Source organism: Marmota monax, unplaced genomic scaffold (genome assembly GCF_021218885.2).
Source record: "Marmota monax isolate L192 unplaced genomic scaffold, Marmota_monax_Labrador192_F-V1.1 WCK01_AAM20220418_F8-fsc00140, whole genome shotgun sequence".
Classification (NCBI taxonomy): Eukaryota; Metazoa; Chordata; class Mammalia; order Rodentia; family Sciuridae; genus Marmota; species Marmota monax.
Window position 1 is genome coordinate 4,516,904 of NW_026694256.1, and position 22,415 is coordinate 4,539,318.

At 35.1% G+C, this 22,415-nt stretch overlaps 1 protein-coding gene and 1 long non-coding RNA gene across 4 annotated transcripts in view; one reads left to right on the top strand and one right to left on the bottom strand.

Annotated features, from left to right (window-relative positions):
• Positions 1 to 1,707: 1,707 nt before the first annotated feature.
• LOC131425035 (uncharacterized) lies at positions 1,708 to 6,213 on the bottom strand. Its single transcript, XR_009228839.1, has 3 exons — positions 6,012 to 6,213; positions 3,228 to 3,374; positions 1,708 to 3,140 (listed from the first exon to the last, which is right to left on the bottom strand). It is a non-coding gene; the product is annotated as an uncharacterized LOC131425035 (long non-coding RNA).
• Positions 5,532 to 22,415, top strand: part of Clvs2 (clavesin 2) — a 75,986-nt gene continuing 59,102 nt past the window's right edge. The window contains exons 1-3 of one of the 3 annotated variants that reach the window (XM_046467015.2): positions 5,532 to 6,127; positions 6,594 to 7,521; positions 20,942 to 21,116. In XM_046467015.2, the coding sequence (XP_046322971.1) occupies positions 7,133 to 7,521; positions 20,942 to 21,116 (564 nt within the window). In that variant the 5' untranslated portion in view covers positions 5,532 to 6,127; positions 6,594 to 7,132. The remainder of the gene's footprint in view (positions 6,128 to 6,593; positions 7,522 to 20,941; positions 21,117 to 22,415) is intronic. The other 2 variants (XM_058586265.1, XM_058586264.1) reach the window with 2 other exon arrangements.

The following is a 22,415-nucleotide window of genomic DNA, read 5'->3' on the forward strand; positions in this document are numbered from 1 at the left end:
GTGCAGAGAACACAGTAAGGAGATATAAATTCTATATGACTGGAATTCCAGAAGCAGAGGAGAAAGAAAATGGAACAGAATGAATATTTGATGATATTACGACTTAGATGATTCCAAAACAAATAAAAGTCATTAGAATAGGGGCTAGGATTCATAGTATACGACCCAACCAGAATTTTAAAAATGTATAAATTAATAGAAGAATAAAGTAATAGTAAGAGGAAAGTAAGAAAAAAATTAGTGAAGACTTCTGGAAAATAGAGAAGATAAAGTCATCTAGAGAAAGACAGAGATTAGTTTCAAAGGAACAATGAAAAGACTGACAGTTTGAAGCAGAAATAAGAAAAACCAGAAAAAAATGGAACAAAATTTTTAAAGTGTTAAAAGAAAATAGCTGCTAATCTATAAAATCTCTGTTTATACTTGGCAGACATGTTCTTTGAGAATGAAAGTAAAACAAAGTGAATCTCAGTAAACAAAACAAAAAAATTATAACTCTAAGATCTGGACTGAAGTACAAATTAAAAAGTGTTCTTCAAATAAATGAATAACAATTCTATATGAAAACTCAGAGATATAAGAAGGAATAAGGATCCATGTACAATATAAATATGTGGGTAAATCTAGAGCAATTATCTCAAGCTTAAGGGCAAAATAGAATTACTCAAAGGTCTGGTCTGGACAGAAAATGTTTTTAGTTCCTACATCTTTGTAAGGATTTCTGATTCAATAAGTCAACCAAGAGAATTTGCATTTCTAACAAGTTAACAAGTGTTATTGGTACTGTTGGCTTGTGGCCCATGCTTAGAGAATCACTGAAGATTATAGGATATATAAAATGATGTAGAGTTTAAAATTTATATTGAATTAAAATCCATGTATCTATGGTGATTTATTTTATGAAATGATTGTCCATCTTTCCAGTTGAAAAACAAAAGGTGGGTCTTTTTAATAAGTTGCCTCCATAAATATGCTAAGTGAATTCTATATTCATAGAGAAAAATAAACTTGATGCATTTCTCACGTTGTGCAGAAAAGACAGTTCTAGATTTTCTGCAATTCTATATGTAAAAAGAAAAACCATAAGTCTTCTCAACGGTGTACTGAAGGATATCAGAGTAACTAGAGATTTTTAAACAGGAACCCCCCAAAGCACCATTCATAGAGGAAAATTTGAACTTAATTAAAATTTACAATTCTGTTTAAAAAAGACACAGTAAAGAGAGTGAAAAGGCAAGAGAAAAGACTGGGAAAGTCATTTGCAACATATGCCACTGACAAAGATAGATGCAGAATCTATAAAAAACGTACACACAACAACAAATACTTCCTACAAGACAATAACAAAACAATAACCCCCTTTAAATATGAGCAAAGGCTTTGAAATGACACTTCCCACAAAAGGTATACAAGTGCCTCTCCAAAACACAACAACTTGTTTAACCTCATACTAATCATGGAAACAGATAGATACTAAAACCATAATGCAATATCCTTAATTGAAATCAGATGGATAAATTTAAAAAAATATTTCTAGTTGTAAATGGACGCAATAACTTTATTTTATTTATTTATTTTTATGTGGTGCTGAGGATCGAACCCAATGCCTTACACATGCTAGGCATGCACTTTACCACTGAGCCACAACCCCAGCCCTAAATTTTTAAATTATAGATAGTAATGCAAAATAATGACAATGTGGTACAGTGAAAACTCAAAATCTGCTGTGGGGGTGGGAGAGTGAAATAGTACAGCCATTTGGAAAATAGCTTAGCATTGTTTACTAAATTTAAAGATGCTTATGCCATATGATCCAGCAATTTTCATTCCTAAGTAAGTCTTTGTGCACTGAGATGCATATAAGACTGTTCATACATCATGAATAATAACAGCCCAAATTTTATAAATATCAAATCTTCATCTGAGGAAAAATATATTCTAGTATGTGCATAGATTGCATAACATGCATCATCACTAAATTAGAATTAACTAACTACAAGTAGCAACATGGATTAATCTCACGTATTATTGAAGGAAAAAGGCCAATCAAAAAATTACATAGAGATATTGATTTATGTACAAAAATTGGAAAAACTACACTGGTTACTTAGCTTATAAAATTTAAATAAAAACAAGAATTAATTTCAAAAGGAAGATAATGTGACTTCACTTATTGGAAAGACGTGGCCAATAGTCAGGAAGAGATAGCAATGGGGGCTTTCTCTTTCTTGCCAAGGTTCTATTCTCTATCTTGGATAAATATTTAAACAAGTGTTTACTTTAGAGTATGTAATCGAACTGTGCGTCTTTTCATTGTGCCTCTTTCTATACAATAAATCCAATAAAATATTTTAAAACACCAACTACTTACTCTATCCATTTTAAATTCAGCAGACTTTTCTTTCCAGTTGCTTGAAAACACCTGAAGTTCTTGATTTAATTATTTTCCAATAATGCTTTAATTAATCCTTTTGTTTAGTTAATTTATTCTCATATTCTAGTTCTTACACTACTTTGCATTCATTTAACAAGGTAAATTAATATTTAATGGAATCAAATGCACTGATGTCCTCTGGATAAATACCTTGTTTAATTCATAGATGACTTTGTGTTTATTTTGGTTCCAAAACTAATTTCAAAAGTACTAGTAAAGATAATAGTATAATATTGGAAAAAGAGACTAATAGTTTGCAAATGTCATAAAAAGGTTTTTTTTTTATATATCTACCTATCTGCTCTATTCTAAAAATCCCATTGCAGGACAGAGACTATTATATCATATATTGATATATTAAAATAAGCTTATTTGAAGCAATTCTATTGTTAGCAAGATATAATAAACATATTGTTACTAAATGCAGTTACATCATATCATGGACCAACAAATTTAATTTATCTTGTAAATTCCTCTAAAAAATATAGTCTAATTGTTCCATATCAGAAAACAAATTTAAGCAATAGTTTTTAAATACAGTGAAGGATCTGAGTTTTAATCTTACATACAAGCTGTAGTTTCATGGATGCTTGTAGAATATGTCAAACTCCTGGGTCAGAGATAAAGGACTTTCTCACTCAGGTGCTGCAGGAAATAACAGCATCAACGTTTTGTGCACTGGCCTCTCAGCTCCAATTCCACAAGGCTAAGAGAAGAGAATCATGTGATTCACTTGTACACATAATGTTGGTGTTACAGTGGAGTAATTCTAAGTTCAGGGATTCAAATATACCTGCTTGCCTTTTGTTCAGTAGGAAAACATCCCTCTTCAAATGCTATAAATAAACTCTCTCTTCATTCTGGATGGAGGTACTATTATCTCTATCTTTCAAGGCTCTTCCAAGGCTATTCATTATGCAGATATCCTTGAAAAGATAATCTGGAAAAAAGAAAACTTAGTAGACCTGCAGAAACAAAATGGAGAATTGTCTCTCATTATTGGTGATAGCCTCTTCATAGAGTTGATATAAGATAGAAATTTTCTTTTTAACATATTGGCCAAAATGATTCTTCAAACTTTTTTGAAATGAGAACCAGATTATTTTATGGTTCATGTTGCATTCAGAATGCTTATGAGGGTCATAACCATATAAAGTCCTAGCAGGAGAAAAAAAACAAAACAAAACAAAACAAAACAAAAAAATATATATATATATATAATCTTCGATACCACTTCCAATCCATATTCTCTCTCTTTATATATACATATATAAAACTATTTATATATATCCTACTATTTGCAAAGCCAGAATTATATATTTAATTAGCACCACTACATGTGGGGCATTATTTTATTTATTTATATATATATATATATATATATATATATATATATATATATATACTTTGAATCCATGCATTCTGTATTTTTGGATTCAACAAACTAAGGACTAAGGAACAAAAATATTTGGAGAAAAATTCCACTTGAACTGGACATGTACAGAAATTTTTCTTTGTCATGATTCCCTGAAAACATTGTCTAAAATCTATTTACATATCTTTACATTGTGTAAGGTGTTCTAAGAGTCCTAGAGATGATTTAAAGTATATGGGAGATTGAACTTAGATTATGTGCAGATACTAGCCCATTTTATATAAGGGACTTGAGCATTTGTAGATTTTGTTAGCCCAGGGGGTCCTGGAACCAATCTGGGATAGATTCTCAGAGACACCTATATAGTGTGTGTGTGTATACACACACACAACACATGCATTTATATATAATGTACACACATATCTATATGGTTTATTTTTCACCACTACTTAAAACATAAATTCTGCTGGGCATGGTGGCACACGCCTGTAATCCCAGTGACTGTGAAGGATGAGGCAGGAGGATCACAAGTTGGAGAACAGCCTCAGCAATTTACCAAGGTTTCAAGCAACCTAGTGTCTAAAAATTAAAATAAATAAATAAATAAAATAAAAAGGACTGGGGATGTGATTCAGTGGTAAAATGTCCCTGGATTCAGTCCCTGGTTCAAAAACAAAATAAAACTAAACTCAACCAACTACAAATTCCTTATGAGTAATGAGCATGTTAGTATACGTGTGTAATTTATTCTCTTATTCTGATCCCTACATCACTTTGCATGAGTTTAATTAATGAAATGTTATGTCTGCCATACAAGTTTTTTTTTTCTTTTTGTCTATAGCATCTTCAGGAAAATAGCAATAAAACAAGTATGTCTAAGTTGAAGGTTCTAATAGTTGACAAATAATGCAATTTTAAAAAAATCTTCAATACCACTTCCAATCCATATACTCTAGAATAATGCCCCATATGTAGAGGTGCTAATTAAATATTTTTGCATGGAGCTAACTTAAACTCATGATCCCATCCTACTATTTGCAAAGCCAGAGTTAGGCTTAGTGACAGTATATATACTGTACTTTGAAAAAAAATTTCTTTTTCTCAAACTCATTTACAGCCACCTTACACACAAAGACTCTTCATTTAGGGTGATTCTGATATACAGATGCATAAAACTGAAGGGAAGATTATGGCTCTAGAAATATTTGCCTTTATGAGATCAGAAATGAGTTAAATGCCTATGTTTTCCTTCGTTGACAATTGTGTTATTATTTTTTTTTTCTGGTCCCGGTTCTCATTTTCATCTTTTTCAATAGGAATTTAACAGAGAAGAGTTTATGGTTGAAAAACTTTATGTAAGTTCTCCAGAGGTTTAATCATCAACACAATGAGTTGAAATCTTCTTTACTAAATTAAACGTCTCTGTTTACAACGAAGGCAGAAAGTACAAAATGTTTCTGTACTCCTTCCTCATCAAAATTACCTCCTAGAGGAACTAGAAAATGTGTGTCAATGTGGATTACCATCTACAGGAGCTACTCGCCCTGACACTCTGGGGTCTTGCACACAAAGGATGAAAGAGGGGCGTGGGGAGGCTGGAAGGCGTCCCTACCTCGCCTCGCCAGGCAAAACCCGCCCCAGCAGTCTGCTGGGGAGTGGGGACCTGAAGCAAGATAAACTTGGGGCTTGGGATATTTGAATGCCACAAAAATTGCCATCCTTCCCAAAGAGGCAGGGAGAGAAGAGCTGAGTGCGTGCGCGAGCTGAGTGCTTACGTCGCAGCGAGATCTGTGCTGGGATAATTAGAGAGGAGTTGAGCTGAGCTGAGTCCTCTTTTAGCAGCAGCAGCCGGAGCCGCAGCAGCAACCCGGAGGGGTGCACCGGACTCTGGTCACTCGGAGCGCGCAGGGAGAGGCGGGTGCCGCGCCCACCGCCCCGGCGGCTCTGGGTGCACAAAGGCAGCGGCCGCCGGCGTGGCCTTTTCCATCCAGGCGTTCGGGTCCCCTCCCTCCCTTCTCTCCCGAAGGCGAAAATGGCAGGGCCGGGCGGGGACCTGGGACAGCGGTGGCCCTAGCTCTACCGTCCCCACCCCTCCTGCTGAGAGGCAGCGGGTTGCCCTCAGAGGATGCAGCCCCAGCTACTCCCGAGTGAGTCTTCGGCCCGGGTCCCCGCTTCCGCCCCTCTTCTCTGTTCCTTCCATACCGCCGAGAGGAGTTGATGCTGCTGTCGCCCCCGCTGCCGCCACCGCCGCCGAAGCCTGGGCTGATGGATGCCAGGGAGTGCCGCATTGCTTAGCGTCCCCGCCTCCGGGTTTGCTGGTAGGAGCCAGCTGCTCTTTCTTCTTTCTTGCTTTGGGGTTTACAGAAAAGATAGAGACATTTTTATTTCATTTTCCACAACTCCCTTCACCACCCCCCTGTTTTTGACACGCACCTTCCCAGAGAGATACCTTCCCTCCCCACCCCATCCCCGCGACAAGTCCTTTAAAATAAAGGGAGTGAGGAGGGCAGAAGTTGGGGGTGGGGTGGGGTGGGGGGAGCCCACGCTGGTGCCAACGCCACCAAAATCTCTCCTGGTGCCTCATGAGATCGCGGTGTATACCTAAGAGGGGCAGAGGGAAGGTGCACTATCTGCAGTGTTCCCTAATTGGATCATCATGATAATAATAATAAAAAAATTAAAATCCCACAAAGATGTCTTTTAAAAATAGCATCTTTGAATAAGCAGGGGGGGAAATAAGCTCCTTTCCCCCACCCTCTTTCTCTCTTTTTCTTTCTGGCAAAGACACTCTCTCCCCGCCCTGGATCTCAGCGCTGAAGAACCACCTTATTATTAATCAGAATTCCCTTCGTTATCCCTGGCAGGCGCATCCTTCAGTAGGAACTGCAGAAACATCACAGTGCTGGGGCTGAGATGTGCGTGGGGGTTGTTTTTATTACATCTTGGAAGAGAAGAGAAGAGGACCGCACCATGATCAGAACCCCTCGTGCTAGGTGGGATTAGGGGTGTTTCATTCAGAGAGAGAGAAAGGACCAGAAGGAGCAGCGAGCAGGGCCCTCCAGAGGTCCACGTTTCTTTAAAGAGGGAACTAAACGGGGCCTTGTTTTTAGGGGTTTAGGGGGAAAGTTTATATCCTCCACAGTAAAGCTGTTAGAAAGCAAGTGCAACAGGGTACTTGATTAATCACGAAGATCAATTCTTTCCTGAAAGGAGAAGCAGGCAGCAGCGAGGTCTGGGGCCAGAGTGTGGAAGTGGCAAAGGCCAGGTTTGTTGTGGGACAGTCAACAAGAGCTTCAGAGCAAAGGCTCTGGAAAGACAGAACAATGACTCATTTACAAGCTGGCCTCTCCCCTGAGACCCTGGAGAAAGCTCGCCTGGAACTGAATGAGAACCCAGACACGCTGCACCAGGACATCCAGGAGGTGAGGGATATGGTCATCACCAGACCGGACATTGGCTTCCTGCGCACTGATGATGCTTTCATCTTACGCTTCTTGCGGGCGAGGAAGTTTCATCACTTTGAGGCCTTCCGCCTCTTGGCCCAATACTTTGAGTACCGTCAGCAGAACCTGGACATGTTCAAAAGCTTCAAGGCCACTGACCCTGGCATCAAGCAGGCGCTGAAAGATGGCTTCCCTGGGGGCTTAGCCAATCTGGACCACTATGGCAGGAAGATTCTAGTCCTTTTTGCTGCCAACTGGGATCAGAGCAGGTAAATCTTAAATCCAAACTTGCGCATGATCCTGTTTCCCTCCCAATTTCCAGAATTTATCCTGAAGAGTGGTGTCATATTTTTGCAGGTTTGATGTTTTTTGTTTATTGGGCTAGGAGAAAAGAGAAACTGGGACTAAGAAATGAGTTTTTGGTGTGCACCCTGGGAAGAGAGAAGGCCTTTTATTTTTACTTTTAAAACTCTTAGTTCACTAACACCCATTTTCCTATTGCAGCTTTAAGTGTTTCCTGAACCATCTTATTACACAGAAATCTAAATCACTAAACTTCTAAATAAAGCAAACAAAATTTTCACCTCCTGAATAAATTTACTGGTCTGGGAAAATGAGTAATTATAGGAGACAACTTTTCCTCCTTCCTTATAAAGGAATTCTTAAACTTAAGACAATCAACATCATAATTGTCATCAATACCCTCTCTCTTTAGTATTCTTTATTTCTTATTTTCTAAGAATAGCCCGGTGCTCAAGCAAGAGCAGGTAGTTTTATTGCTTTGGAACTTTTCTGCTTGGTGATGTGTAGATAAAGGTGTAATATGATGTGTGTCACTTCAGTGAAAAGGAAGAGTTGCACCCTCTGTCGCTGAGCATGCCTAGCGACACTGAAAATAAAGGCTGACTGGTGTGCTTGTTCTACACCTGTCACTAATCTGAAGAATACGTTTCCTGTCTGATATAATTTTTCATCTTTTAGAAAGAAGTGGAAAATGTTGGGATGTATCAGTTGGTAGGCTTTTTGAGCTCATTGGCTGTTTAGTAGAGGAGAAATAATATTTGCATTTCATCTACGCTATTATGGGGAAAAAGCAACGGGCACTTTTACTTCTTCAATCAGGTTTCATTTCCAGGCTGTAAGATACAAGAAATTATAAAAGCCTCTTGGATAAGGTAGTTTCAATTAACTTCAAAGTTAAATAAGTGTATTTCATGGAACCTGGAAATGCTCCCAAGCTAAATATCATAAGAAGATGGCTGTTAAAACGTTGGTGTATTTTAGTTTTGTGAATAATGACTTTGGGTACATCTGGTTAATTTAAACTACATCTGGAGCAACAGTAATGAGTTTTACAATTAGTGAGAGATTTTATAGAACTTATGGATTTCTGGATAGGCTTCTGAATTTCTTGGGATATTAGAACATAATAAATAAAACTGATTTTTAACAGTTTTCTCATTTGATTGGTTACTTTCCCCTATAATTCCAAGTTGAGAGGTACTCTTATTTTTTAAAGTGAATATGGAGACAAAATACTATCTGAAGAATCATAAATTTAAGAAACTCATAGATAAAATTAGCCATTGGAAGGACATGGAGCTTCCTTTACTTTGGCTAGACCTTACTACACCTTTTATCATGTGGAAAACATCAAAGGACTATGAAACTCTATCCAACACTATAAGTTTTCTTTAGGAAGTGTTTTTTTTCTTCATCTGAATACATTATGAAGTCATGCAAATGACAATTGCATAGCAAAACTGAAAACTTTGAGAAAGAACCTAATATTCCATATTAAAGTTTATTTAGAAATTTATTAAGCTTTAGTGATATGATGGCTATGGAAATTTTATATTTAAATACATCTTAAAGTCTGTTACAAATATCCCTAGAGAGGCAGATTTTATTCAAAGACACATATACATACATCAGAACTATTTCATTTATTTTATAAGTGAACTAACATTCATAATGATTTATTCAGATAATTAAGATGAAAGTCACTTATAGTTCTCTTCTATATGGGAAGATTATTCTGGGTATACTTAAGGAACTGTTTCAGTTGTCTATCTCTTGCATTTCTATAAAGGACACATTCTAATGAAACAAACTTTTTCTCTTTGGAAATCTACAACAGGAGGGATATTGATAGACATGTAGGACATTTTTATTAAATTTCCACAAAATTATCAATATGAAAATACTATAAATTTAAAATTAAAATGTGAGAAGTTATGTCCTATAGAAACACCCTGTCAGGACCTATAGACTAATAGTTGTGAATTCTATTTCTGTGATTGGAAAGGAACAGGTATAAACAAGAAGTTGTAGTATACCAAGAAACTAGTACATCTAAATCACATGCAAGTGATTTACAGCTTGCCTAAATTTCAGTTGTTTCTACCTTCTGTTTTGTTTGTTTGTTTGTAACAAATCCCTCCCTCTTCCTACTTGTTCCCCATACCAAGCCCACTTATACCAAATGACAGGGACTCCTGGATGGGCAGTTCTGCCATTTTGGCAGCCTCTGTAAATCTTAATCTTTAAAGTATGTGCACAAGAACTGTTTTGGTCCCTGCCCTGAAATTAGAGAAACAACTGCGTCTCTGGTAGTGCCAGAGTCCTATGATCCCTTCTCAGTATGAATCCTCTTTTTCCACCCTAAGTCTCAAGGCTTCTCTGACTTGCCTCCTACAGAAGCCGTGGCCACCTTTTCTACATGCTTACTTAACCATGGCTGTTAGGTTAGGTAACAAATTTCCTTGCATCTTACTCTCCCCTGCTGTGTAAGTTAAGTGCTGTGTTCCTTGTCCTCATCCTGCCAGTTCAAAACCACCTGCATCTCTCAAGAAAACTGTACAGCTGAACATAATTTTGAGCACATGCCTTGAGTTGAATACTTAAAAAAATAGTATTATAAAGGGAAATTTCAGAAATGAAATAGAAGAAAAATTATTATTTGGAAAAAAGGTAATTTCCAAATTCCTAAGTACAAAGAAAAAATAAGATTCATAAATTTTGAAGAAAATATTTGCAAACCCACCCACAAGTATTAATTTGTGTAACAAAAGACATTTCTTATATTTATAATGGCACTTGAGCTACAGTAGATGCTAAATAAATATTTGAGGTAAGTTAAGAGTTATGCAGTTTTTTAAAACAAATTCTAAGTAAAAATTTCTCTATTACCTGCTTTCTGCTATATTAAATTTGTAGGGCAATTTTTTTATGTGCCTGAAGACACTGAAAACAATAAATATAAAATAGTGTGTCTCTTTCTACTATAACATAGTGCAAGATAGTTTTAGATTCTATGAATAATTGGGCCCTTTCCAAAATCTTTATGAGATATAAAGTCATAAGGAAAACTAAGGTAAAATAAAAATATTTACAGTATACTCACCTTCTGACAAATCTAAAAAAAAAAAGAAGAAATACTGAAATGTCAAAATGTGTTGTGGTCTGTGGTCTTCTAAAAAGAAATAAAACAGGCTCAGATGATTTGAAACATTCATTGAGCATGCTGTACCTTGGAAGAAATTCATACGATTTTATTTCCTTTCAGGTTGTCTAACATAATATCTGAAAACAAAAGCAAACACAACAAAATTATAATTTGAGGGTTAAATTGCATCATTAGAATTCAGGGATTCTCAGTGCATCACATGCTATATTTCCTTCCCAAATGACAGTGCCCTACTTAGGGCTCAGCAGATACCTCCAAGTTGTCCACTTGATTTCATCAACAGAGTGTGAAGATAATGGACCATGAAGCTAGAAGATATAGCACCACTTGAGAAAAGGAAGTTTGGAGTGAAAGGAGATGGCAGTCTAGGCCCCAAGGCATAAGAGCAGATAACTGAGAAGTAGAAATCCACTGACACATAATTACTGGGAATATTCATGAGTGAAATTTTATTACCTGAAACCTACAGATGACATGCAGCCTGAGAGTTGGCCTGTAAATGATAGGTTAGATGCCAGTAGTATTTTACTTCTATAGACCTCATTACACTTATAAAGTAGTTCTCTATACTTTAGTAGAAGAAACAACCATTTATCTGGGATTTGGTTAATAGTTATTAGAAAATAATTAAATGTAGCTAGAATTAAAGTGATTATTAATATAGTGGCAATTCAGAAAGCACAGACCACCTTGCACTATCTTTGGTTTTCATAATGGACATTGATTATCACAGTATTGAAACTCAGGAAGGGGCTTAAAACTCGCTGGTCAGACATTGCTGTGATCCTCTAACTCATCCTGGAATTTGCCTAGAAAACATTTCCTTGTCTGTTTTTGCCTAGTAATCAGTATTTCATAAAAAAGAAAATATGTAAATGATAGGTATTTGAGGTTTCAGTTTGAATTATGATCATGCTCTCATATCTTTCAATAGTGTGGTCAATGTTCAAAATGATGATTTTGATAATAATGTCTTACCACTTAAAAATAACCATAGACAATGCAGATTTGCTTTAATGTCAACTACAAAGATTTTATTTTCTCTGGAAGTATGGTAAAATGAATAAAATTAAATGAGATTAAAATGAAAATGAATGGATTAAAACAGTCAAGGGTAATAAACAAGATAGGTAGAATTACTCACAGTTAGTAGTCTTTAAAACAAATTTAAAAAGAAGAGACTTTATTGTTTGGCTTGATTTTTCAAGATTTCTTGTCTCAGTTTGTTAAACTATTAAACCATTTCTCAACTATAAAGTCATTGTCACACTTAGTGGCAGGATCAGGAATCCTTGTGTTCAAAATCCTTGAGGAATTGTTGCATTGTGTGATAGGTAGATTTCCATTAGGCTAAAGTAGAAGTTTCAGGTGTACATTCCACGGGATCCCAACAGAATCTGTGGTAGGGAGGCTCCCTGAACAAATTCTCTAGTAATTGCCACTTATTCCAAACTCTTCTCTTAATACAGACCATGGGAAAATGGGAGAGGTTAAAAAAAAATACAGTTGTCCTGAGAAATGTTAGAGGAATATTGTGAAAAATCTCTGAAAATAAAAGAATAGCCTCTAAAAACTGGGGCAATTAGGGCTGAGGCTGTAGCTCAGTGGCAGAACACTTGCTGGCATGTATGAGGCACTGGGTTTGATCCTTAGCACCATACACAAATAAAATAAAGGCATTCTGTCTATCTACAACTACAGAAAATTTTTTAAAAATTGGGGCAACTATGCAGTAATTAGTGAAATAATCCCGAAATAACTGCAAACACTGGAGGGCCAAACTTCAGTACAGCATTGATTAGGTCTATTTTAAATCAGACTATTTCCATGTTTCAAATGTGCAACTTTAAACAAGGTTGAAGAAGAGCAAGGTATTTTGGGCTACCTAAATGCCCAAAAGGAGGCCTCTAAAGAAATATTTAAAGATATTTTAAAAACTGGGCCAACAATTTGTTTATTAACAAGTTATTCTTACTAAGTTAATATATTTCCCCCATTTTGAGAAAAGACAGAGCTCTTCTAACTTAACCAGGGGTGCGTATATTTTAATAGTGATTAAAATAAGCAATGTTATGAAACAAAAGATACTCCTGCAGTTTGGATCATCATGACATCAAATAACAGGAATCAATTAATATTTATTTCATTTGAATTGATTAAAAATAAACTTTAGTTGAATATTTGCCCTATACTTAGAAATTTAGCAGGTATTATAGAGATACAACACAAACTTTGTACTATTAAGAGACATATAATCTCCTTAAAAAGAAAAAGTATGAAAATCTATTTTTTTTACCAGGGAGACTACATACACTTTAAGAGGATACTGTTGATCAGCATTGGAAGTTCTCAGCATAGGTGAAGCTTATGCAGGGACTCATCACCTGTGGTTAACTGAATCTAATTTTTTATTGTTCCTTTTCATTCATTCACTTATTCATTCACATATTCAAAAAAACTTTGAAGCTTGTATTATAGCAGTTGAATACTTGCCTTATGATCATACAGCTAGTAAGTGAATCTGTCACTTTCTTTTGTGTAAAGACAGTTATCAACATAAATCAAGGGAAAGACAGTTAAATGTGATTATATAAAAATTGAGCTCTGATAACTACAAAAAAGAAAACCAATCTATGGTTTCAATTTTTTTTTTATATACGAGGGATTGAACACAGGGTGCTTAACCACTGAGCCACATCCCTATCCCTTTTCTTATTTAGAGACAGGGTCTTGCTAAGTTGCTTAGGGGCCTTGCCAAGTTGCTGAGGATGCCTTTGAACTTGTGATTCTCCTGCTACAGCCTCCTGAGTCGCTGGTATTACAGGTGTATGCCACTGTACCTGGCTGCTTTAAAAAATCTTGATTAAACAAAAGAATATAGATAACTAAGAACTAAAGTTAAGGTGTAAGAATATATTTTCTGAAGGCAAAGACTTTACTAACAGACACTTGCATAGAGTATCTGTCCCTGAAAAGAAAGGTTGATGAACTTATTTATTCCAGTAAACTTCAGTCCAATGTTAAGTGTTTTTTTGTAGCAATAGTTGTACAATTATTTTTTTTTCAGAGTGACATTTTATCTGCAGATGTCTCATTTCCAGTGCTTCTCTTGTTCTTATTCACATATGTTCCCACAGCAGTAAAGTTAAAGCAAGGCTCAGACAGGTAATCTTTTGTGCTCAGTAAAAGAAGCCAGACAGATGAAAATCTCAGAGTTTCTATTTCATCTGAGGTTTGTAGACTTAGCTGCTTTGCTTCCCATTCTGACTCCTGTGAATGTCTTTGTGCTTCCCTTCACCAGAGTCCCAACAGGGTGCTGGCTGGAGAGTGCCCAGCACAGTGCCATGTGCCACTGTGCCACCTTGATATCGATTTCCTGATCACCTATCTTCTGACACACATATTATGCCACTGAGAAATGAAAAAGCAGAGCAGCTATTCATCAAACTGTTCTAGATATGAGGCACAATGGGGAGTGGACAGAAACATGGTTTACATGGAGTCAGAAAGACATGGCTTGTAATCTAGGCTCCCTCTTTCTTCCTTAGTGATTTTGGGCAAACTGTATAAATTCTCTGAGACTCTATGTACTCATATGTTTAATAATAGGAAGAAAGCCAGCCCAGGGACTTTGGTGATTATTTTGATATTAAGACAATACATTAAAATTGCTTTGGAAATCTTAAGCTATTACCCCATAGAGGTACTATCATTACAATACAGTAGTATAAAACACCTAGATAGGTTCCTCAGCTTTGGCACTAACCACACCCTGAGGTATTAATAAAGGTTAATTCTTCTTTGTCTCTCTCCCAAGCACCTTTCCAACAAGACATGCTTTAGACTTTATAAAATGTTGTTTAATGAAGAGTGAGGGGCTGGGCAGGCTTAATGAAGAATTTAATAATGGCTGATTGATTTAGTGACAAAAGGAAGTTGTTGGCTGTTGTGCTGTTGTATATGATGCTGGGATGGCAGTTTTCCCTGTCATGCTGAAAAGACTGGAGAGTAGAAGGACACGACCTGCTTGTGATTTCAGTTGATCTTTGCTCGACTATAAGATGTGTTGAGAGAGTAGGTGCTGTGAACGGCAGGAGGGAAACATAGGCCAAGAAGCCACCAAAAATTGCATGGTCAGAAACAGGAGAAGAAGCTGCTCTAATGTGCTTGAGTAAGTTTTCAAAGTACTTTCTGAATTCACTTTAAGCAATAACTTCTTTTATTAGCCAGGGCTCTTGGCTTCAGGTTGTGTTCTTCTACTCAGTACTGCTGCATGGCAAGGTCTTGTCTGCCCTCAGTCCAAGAAGGTGTTTTGCTTTGCCCTTTGGGTGGAGAGAAAAGCCATACATGAATGATGTAACTAAAAAAAAATGATGCCAAATAGGGCACTTTGATATCCTTTGTGGGAGGAAGTAAAGCAATGTGGCCTTTACCCTTGGAAAATTGATCATAGCATATATTCTTGTGTACCTATAGTATTCTGGGTACACTATTGGGCAATGAGGACAGAGAGTAGTATTAAACAGTAAAACTCAGTTTTTAAGTTAAGCTTACATGTCTGCAGCCATAGACTGAGAAAGAAAGGGTCCCTATCAGATGGAAAGAATCTCACAGAAGAGACCATGCCAGAGGTAAGCCCAGAGAAAGGTAGAACTTAGGGAAAATGAAAAGGAAAGGTGTCCTTAACAGATTGAAGTGAAGGAACAGTAGAGAAGTGTACCAGTTTGCTGGGGGATAGATGTAACAAGACCTTGAAGGCTAGAGGGAATCTGCATGGATGTGCAAGGTAAGAAGTATAATTATTAAGGGAATAGTGGGGTTTTAGAAGAGCCATGGGGGAGCAGTGTTATGTGCAGGATGATTAATATCACAGTAGGGTGTTGGCAAGATAAAGGGGAGAAAAACAAAAGAGAAATGCCATTATATTAGGCAATGAACCTGAGACTACTGGCAAAGAAGAGTTGGAGGCCAAAGACATATGAAATAAAAAGAAAAGTAGTTGGAACTTGGTGAAAATACACAGAAGGAGAAGGGAATGGGGATATCCAAGAATGATTCTTCATTAATTGATCATTGCAAATAATCTCAGAGGGGAAGTGAGTAATGGAAGTACTGAGATAAGTATCATTAATATGAAATATTTCAGGTAACATTTACTAAGGTGCTGATGTTTAAGTGGCAACTGGAAGGATGAGTGTGTTGCTTAAGAGTGACACTGTCTCTGGGCATACAGGTGAGACATTTACTTGTGTATTGGCCAGTGGGAAAAGTGCATGATTCAGGAACTCTATAAGGTACTACCTGGTGACAGGAGGAAACCAAGGTCTATTTCTGCATTTGGATGATTGAAGAAAGAGTGGAACCAATGATGGAAGACATAGAGTATCCAGAAAGTGGGAGGAAAAAAATTGTAGTGTCATGGAACAAAATAGAGGAGTCTCAACAGCAATGATTATAGCACATATACTCATTGGCTATATTATATGCCAAGTGATGATAAAAACTTTACATATATTATTTTATTTAATTTTTATTCTCACAAGTCTGCAAAGTTAAGAATACATGGTTCAAAAGTGCAAAAGCAACTGTAGAATATGAGGTGATAAAATTATATAATTATAGAAATCATAAAAGTTAACATTTAAAGTATTTTCTATGTGATAGGCAGTGGACTGTATTTCACATTTTGTTCTAGGAGGTAACAACTACCATTTCCATTTTGAAAAGAGGAAGTTGAGGCTTAGCAAGGTTCAGTAACTTCTTCAAGGTGCACAGACAACCTGAGATTAGAAAAATAGGCAAGTGTTTCATTTTCACTTTGTATTTAGGATAGTGGTAAGTTGTATATTAAAAAGACTTGATTAAGTTAAACAAACACATTTTACTTTGTATTTTGCATATATCTTTTCAGACTGGTTTTATAGCTATAAAATTTCAAGAGGGATTAGATGTTTTCCTTCTGAGTATACAGTGAGTAAATAGGAGCTCTGGTGTCAAAGTGCTCTCCATATGTTTTTAACATATTATGGCAACTTTGATTTCATTCAGGGACAGTGGTCTACATAGTCAGATGTCAGTTGTAAAATTCCTTGCTTGTGTTATGATTTCTTCTTACTATGAGCTATGCATCCTTTTCTCTACAAATTCAAGTTTTAGCTAATGCTATTTTGGGGAGCACAATCAGGAGTCAAGAGCTGCAACAATGTGCTACCTTTGTTTTGTGTGTGTGTGTGTGTGTGTGTGTGTTTAAGAGGATTTCTTCCAACACACAAGGGAAGAATAGCAATGATGAAACTCATATAATTTGGGTATAAATACCAAACATGAATATGTAACATATTTTCATTATAGTAACTTCTAATTTCCAAATTATAACAGTTAAAATAATTTAAAGAGGAGAGCAATTGTAGGATTCCTGAAGAAATAAATTCATAGATGCTACATTTCTTTGGAAGGTATTTTATAGACTTTGGCAAGAGCCTGTGAAATCATGTTCTTCTAAGGAGTAGCCTGCTGAGCTGCTAATGGTAATAATATGACATGTTTGACAACAGAGGACAGGAGTAAGTCAAGAGTGGTGTTGGCCTGCCCTTTGAATATGTTAGCTAAGATGTTTTTACTTTCTCAAGCTTATAAATTCAAATGATTTTTATAAAGATCACTTAGATTTCTTGGAACAAGTTATTAAATTTAAAAAAATGGTTAGAATTTCTCTTGAAAACTTTGCAAACTTGATTTTCTTCCCTGTGATCTTGAAGTTTTCCTTATTTTACTTCTTCTAGGATAATTATATATCTCTATATATAGCATATATATATAATTTATAATATTATATATAACTCATAATAATTTATAACCCATTTTATATGTATAATTTATAATATACAATTTTTATAATTTATATATTTTATCTATATACATAAATATGTTTTTACTTAAAATATATTTTACTTAGAATATACTTATTTATATAAGTATATAAATAAATTTATATATAAAATATATTTTTAAATAAAAATATATATATATAAATAAATTTATATATAAAATATATTTTTAAATAAAAATATATTTATTTATATAGATAAATTATATATTTTAATCCTTGATTTTGATATAGTTTGAAAGAACTATACTTCAAGTGTATTCCTTAAACAAACTGCCTCTTGTTTTTAGCATTACTGGTACCATGATTTACCTTTACTAGATACAAATGCATCATCCTTCCAAAACTGATTTAAGATTCATATTTTATTTTATGGCATTTTGATATTAATGCAATTTTATATTCTTATGGATAATAGAATAAATCAATCTCATAATGAGGAAACATCCTGAGTTAGACTTTTCTGATTTTAATTTTCTTTAGCATGATATTATTATTTTATTACCTTTATTTTATTTGTTTATTTATTTATTTATCTTTATGTGGTGCTGGGGATTGAACCCAGTGCCTCACGCATGCTAGGCAAGTGCTCTACAACTGAGCCACAACCCTGGCCCAGAATGATATTAGTTTGAATTTCAGAAAGTAAAATGATTTTGGGGTAATGTCTAATTTTTACCTAATTTCTAATTTTAGATTTTAAAATCTAATTTTAACTTAAAACTTTCTGTTTCAACTTATCCACCTTTGTAGGTTTATAGGCTTTAGGTTATAACACATGCAGGCCATTATGTCCACAATGATGGTAGGCCAGCCATCAAGTGACATTTAAGGCATTATGTCATATACTTTTCACTAATAACAAATAAATAATAGAGCTCTACAAAAAGTTTTATTACCTTATGTATTCAAGAAATAGTTTTGGATTGCATATCCCTAGGCCTGTAATACCTGGACTCATTCTAGATGGTTAAAAATAATCTCTTAATTATTGTCTTTTAAAATAGTAATTAATAGTCTATTCTAAAAATCATAGTTAACTTTTTAAGGAAAATATTTTTCAATTCTCATTATACCCTGCTTAGTGCACTATATCTAGGGCTACCATTACAACCCAAAGTAAGTTAGGTATGTATGCCAACTTTCACTGAATACCTCCTGTATACCTAGCATTGTGCAGATTATTTCATCAGAATTATCTGTATGATTCTTTGCCTTCCAACTCCCACCTCCCACCCTGTGAGATAGGCATAGCTACCACTATACTTTCAAATAAGGGAACTGGTCCTTAGAATTTTAAATTAATGGTACTTCAAGGGCCATGCAACTAATGACAGGCAGGGCAGAGATGCCATCTAGAAGTCTTCTGACATCATGCCCTATTCTTGGTTCATGCTAGAATCCTAAAAATTCTGTTCCTCACAGATAGTTTTACAGACTGGGAAATGAATGGATGAGAAATTATCTAAAGCTCCAATGTTCTTTTTTTATTCCTTTCCAAACTATCATACTTTCTCATTCACCTCCAGATATTTTTAGAAGGAAAAATAGAATTACTCCCTCTTCAATACCTCCATCTCATACTGTCTCCTTGGTGAGTATATCACTTCCACTAAATACAGGTGATTTCTATTCCTGATCCCCTTCCACCCCATCCCACTTATTCCCCAAGGTGCAGATCTCTCTCTGTATGCTTTTCCTGGACATCTTCACCTGAATGTCTCAGGAGAAAAATTCTTAAAATACAGATTATATAAAAAAATCAAAATTATTACCATTGTCCATAAATTTTCTGACTCCTTTTAAAATTTGGGGATTTCTTAATGATTGTATTATTTGAATAATTATCTAATATCTCTCTTAGCTTTGACTGCAGTAACCACTTTATTTCCTTGATCTTTCAGCTTGTACTTTTGATTCTAGAACTTTTTGCTTTGAGCTCTCTTCTGAGCTTAGTATCTATTTTTCCAGATGCTTACTTAATGTATCTTTCTGGATATATTACATGTTTATCAAATGCAACAGTTTCTGTTCAAAACTCTGTATTTCCAGACATCCCAACAATACTCTCTATTTGTGTTATTGATTTTGATTAATGATTTGATATTTACTCAGTCTCTGAAGCTAGAATCTGTGTGTCATTCTTTAATCTTTCCTCAATTTTACTCTCCACATCTATTTAAATATCAAATTATTATTTTTACCACTAAAAACCTATCAAATTTGGCTTCTTATTTTTGTTCTTACTTCTGCTGTCTTCATTTAATCAGTTTCTTAGTCTACCACTAGTCTCCTTGTTCCCCAGTCTAGTCCTATTTTGCAGGAATAAGTGCACTTATTGGGCTTCTAGAATGTGTCTGATACTGTCTTAAGGAGCAAGGCAGGAAAAAATAAAGATCCAACTCTAAATTTGGATGACTTGCATTATATTAAAGAGGCAAATTTCCATGATTTTTTGAATCTCTGCCTTTGTGTGCCTTCTCTATCTGTCCCTCCCATCTTCTCTTCTTTCTTTTATCTTTATGATGCAAACTCAACACAAGTAATTAAATCTGCTGATACTTTTATCCATAGTGATCTCATACACTTTTGTTGTTGATGAAATTCCTTCAGATCTCATTCTTGAATTTTTCAAATATAGTTGTCTCTTGGTATCCTTGAGATATTGGTTCCAGGATCCCCTGCAGACACTAAATTCTGCAGATGCTCAAGTCTCTTATGTAAAATGGCATGGTATTTGCCTACAATCTGTGCACCTCTTCCTGTATACTTTCATTCCTCTCTATTTATAATATCTCTTGATAACTTACAATGTAAATAGTTGCTATACTGTATTTCTTAAGAAAGTATGAGTTCAGTACAGACATAGTGTCTTTTTTTTTTTTTTTTTTCAAATTCTATCCTCAACACACAGAATCTAGAGTTGCAGATCCCTAGAATATGGAGGGCTGACTATATAAGAAGTGTAAGAATTACCCACAGCATTCTTAAGCTTTTCCAAACTATGATGCCTACTTTTGGGGATAGCAGAAATGAGATATTAGAAACTCATAGGAAGGCCTAGCTGCAAATTAAATTACTACAAAGTATGAAAAAAAAAACTGTAGTATTTTCAAAACCATTGCTACTTGTTTAAATAGAATATATGCTAAATACTAATATGTCCCCAGAGCCTATATAAAGTAAACTTCTTAAAAGAAGCTTTTTAGGCAAAATAATTTCCTTGAGATTTTTTGAGGTATTTTAAAGGAACTCTTTAGTGTGGTAAAAAAAGCTTTCCACAGATTCTACAAGAGTTGTCAGATCTAATTGAGTACTTTTCTGTTACTGATAGGTACACACTGGTGGATATTCTGCGTGCCATCTTACTTTCTTTAGAAGCCATGATTGAAGATCCTGAGCTTCAAGTCAATGGGTTTGTTTTGATCATAGACTGGAGTAACTTCACCTTCAAGCAAGCCTCTAAACTTACGCCAAGCATGCTGCGATTAGCTATTGAAGGTCTTCAGGTAGGAGATGCCAGTTACTGTGCCTTGCTCTCCCATGTTTGACTTCTCTTATCCAATGACTTCAAATGCAAAATAGCTTACAGAATAATAAAAACAAAAAGCATAGGTTTTTTTTTTTTTTTTTAGTACAAACATTAAAATACTAACTGAATAAAAGGATTTTAAAAGAAAGGATGCTAGCCTTTTAGAAGACTTCATTATGTCTAAACATATAGGTGAGGGACTGAGATTTTTATCTCTATGATCAAGACATGTAACTTTTTAAAATTTGAATTATTAGATAGTGGGACGTGGTTTTTATTTCTTTTTCCTTTTCTCTGTTTATTGGTTAATTAACTAAATGCATCTTTTATTACTCCATATAATCTAATGAATCGGGGAAGGATCTGCAAAGTTGGTCAAAAGTTGGCCTAAAGTTGGTCAACATTATTTTTGTTTATTTTATTTCAAAAGCACACAAATTATCATTTTGAATTATGTCTTTAGACCTATTTTTTTTCCTTTTTTAGGTGGGAGGAGTTGTTACATGGAATGTATTATTATGGTGCATCTTCTAGGGAAGGATTATTGACTTGGAGATAATAAAAAAGGAAGTGGATTATAATTTACTGTCATAATCTTGCTGTTGTCAAGTTTTTTACTTTTAGGATGTCATTTGGCTCAATCTCTAATATATGCTACTCTGTGTACAATATTTATGGAATTGATTTTAAGCTTCTAGAAAGATTTCATGTTCACTTGAGTGGTATTAGTCCATGTTTATTCTTTGTATTTTTTACTCATTCTTGAAATTTGTGAGTTAACAGTTATTTCTTCTAATTTTCATCACTTATACTATCTCTTATTTCAGATTAATGAATTATATATGTATTATTCATCATGGCAAAGTGTTAGGCATTTTTGTGTTGAATAAGTCCAAATAATCCCGATCTTCACTCCATAGTAATTTCTGACTGTGTCTCTGGCACATAAATTGATGACTGATGAACCCCTAACAATGGGCCACTGCTGCAGGCGGCAGGACATCTTAACCAAATTGAATTCACAGTTTGAGTTCTGCCTCCAGACTGAATAAGACACACTGATCTTTCTTTTCAACGTAAGTTTTTCCCACTGCAAGTTTCCTGACTGGCTCTTGGTGAGTCTGCCTTTCCCCTTTCTTATCTTAAAAAACACCTTTTTTTTTTTTTAAACTCCACAGAGACAGTTAACAAGGGCTGAGAGAGGGAGCAGAATAAAGCATGTTTGGCAATATGTATGTCATGTAGAATGAGACCTAATTCTGCTATTTCTCAGTAA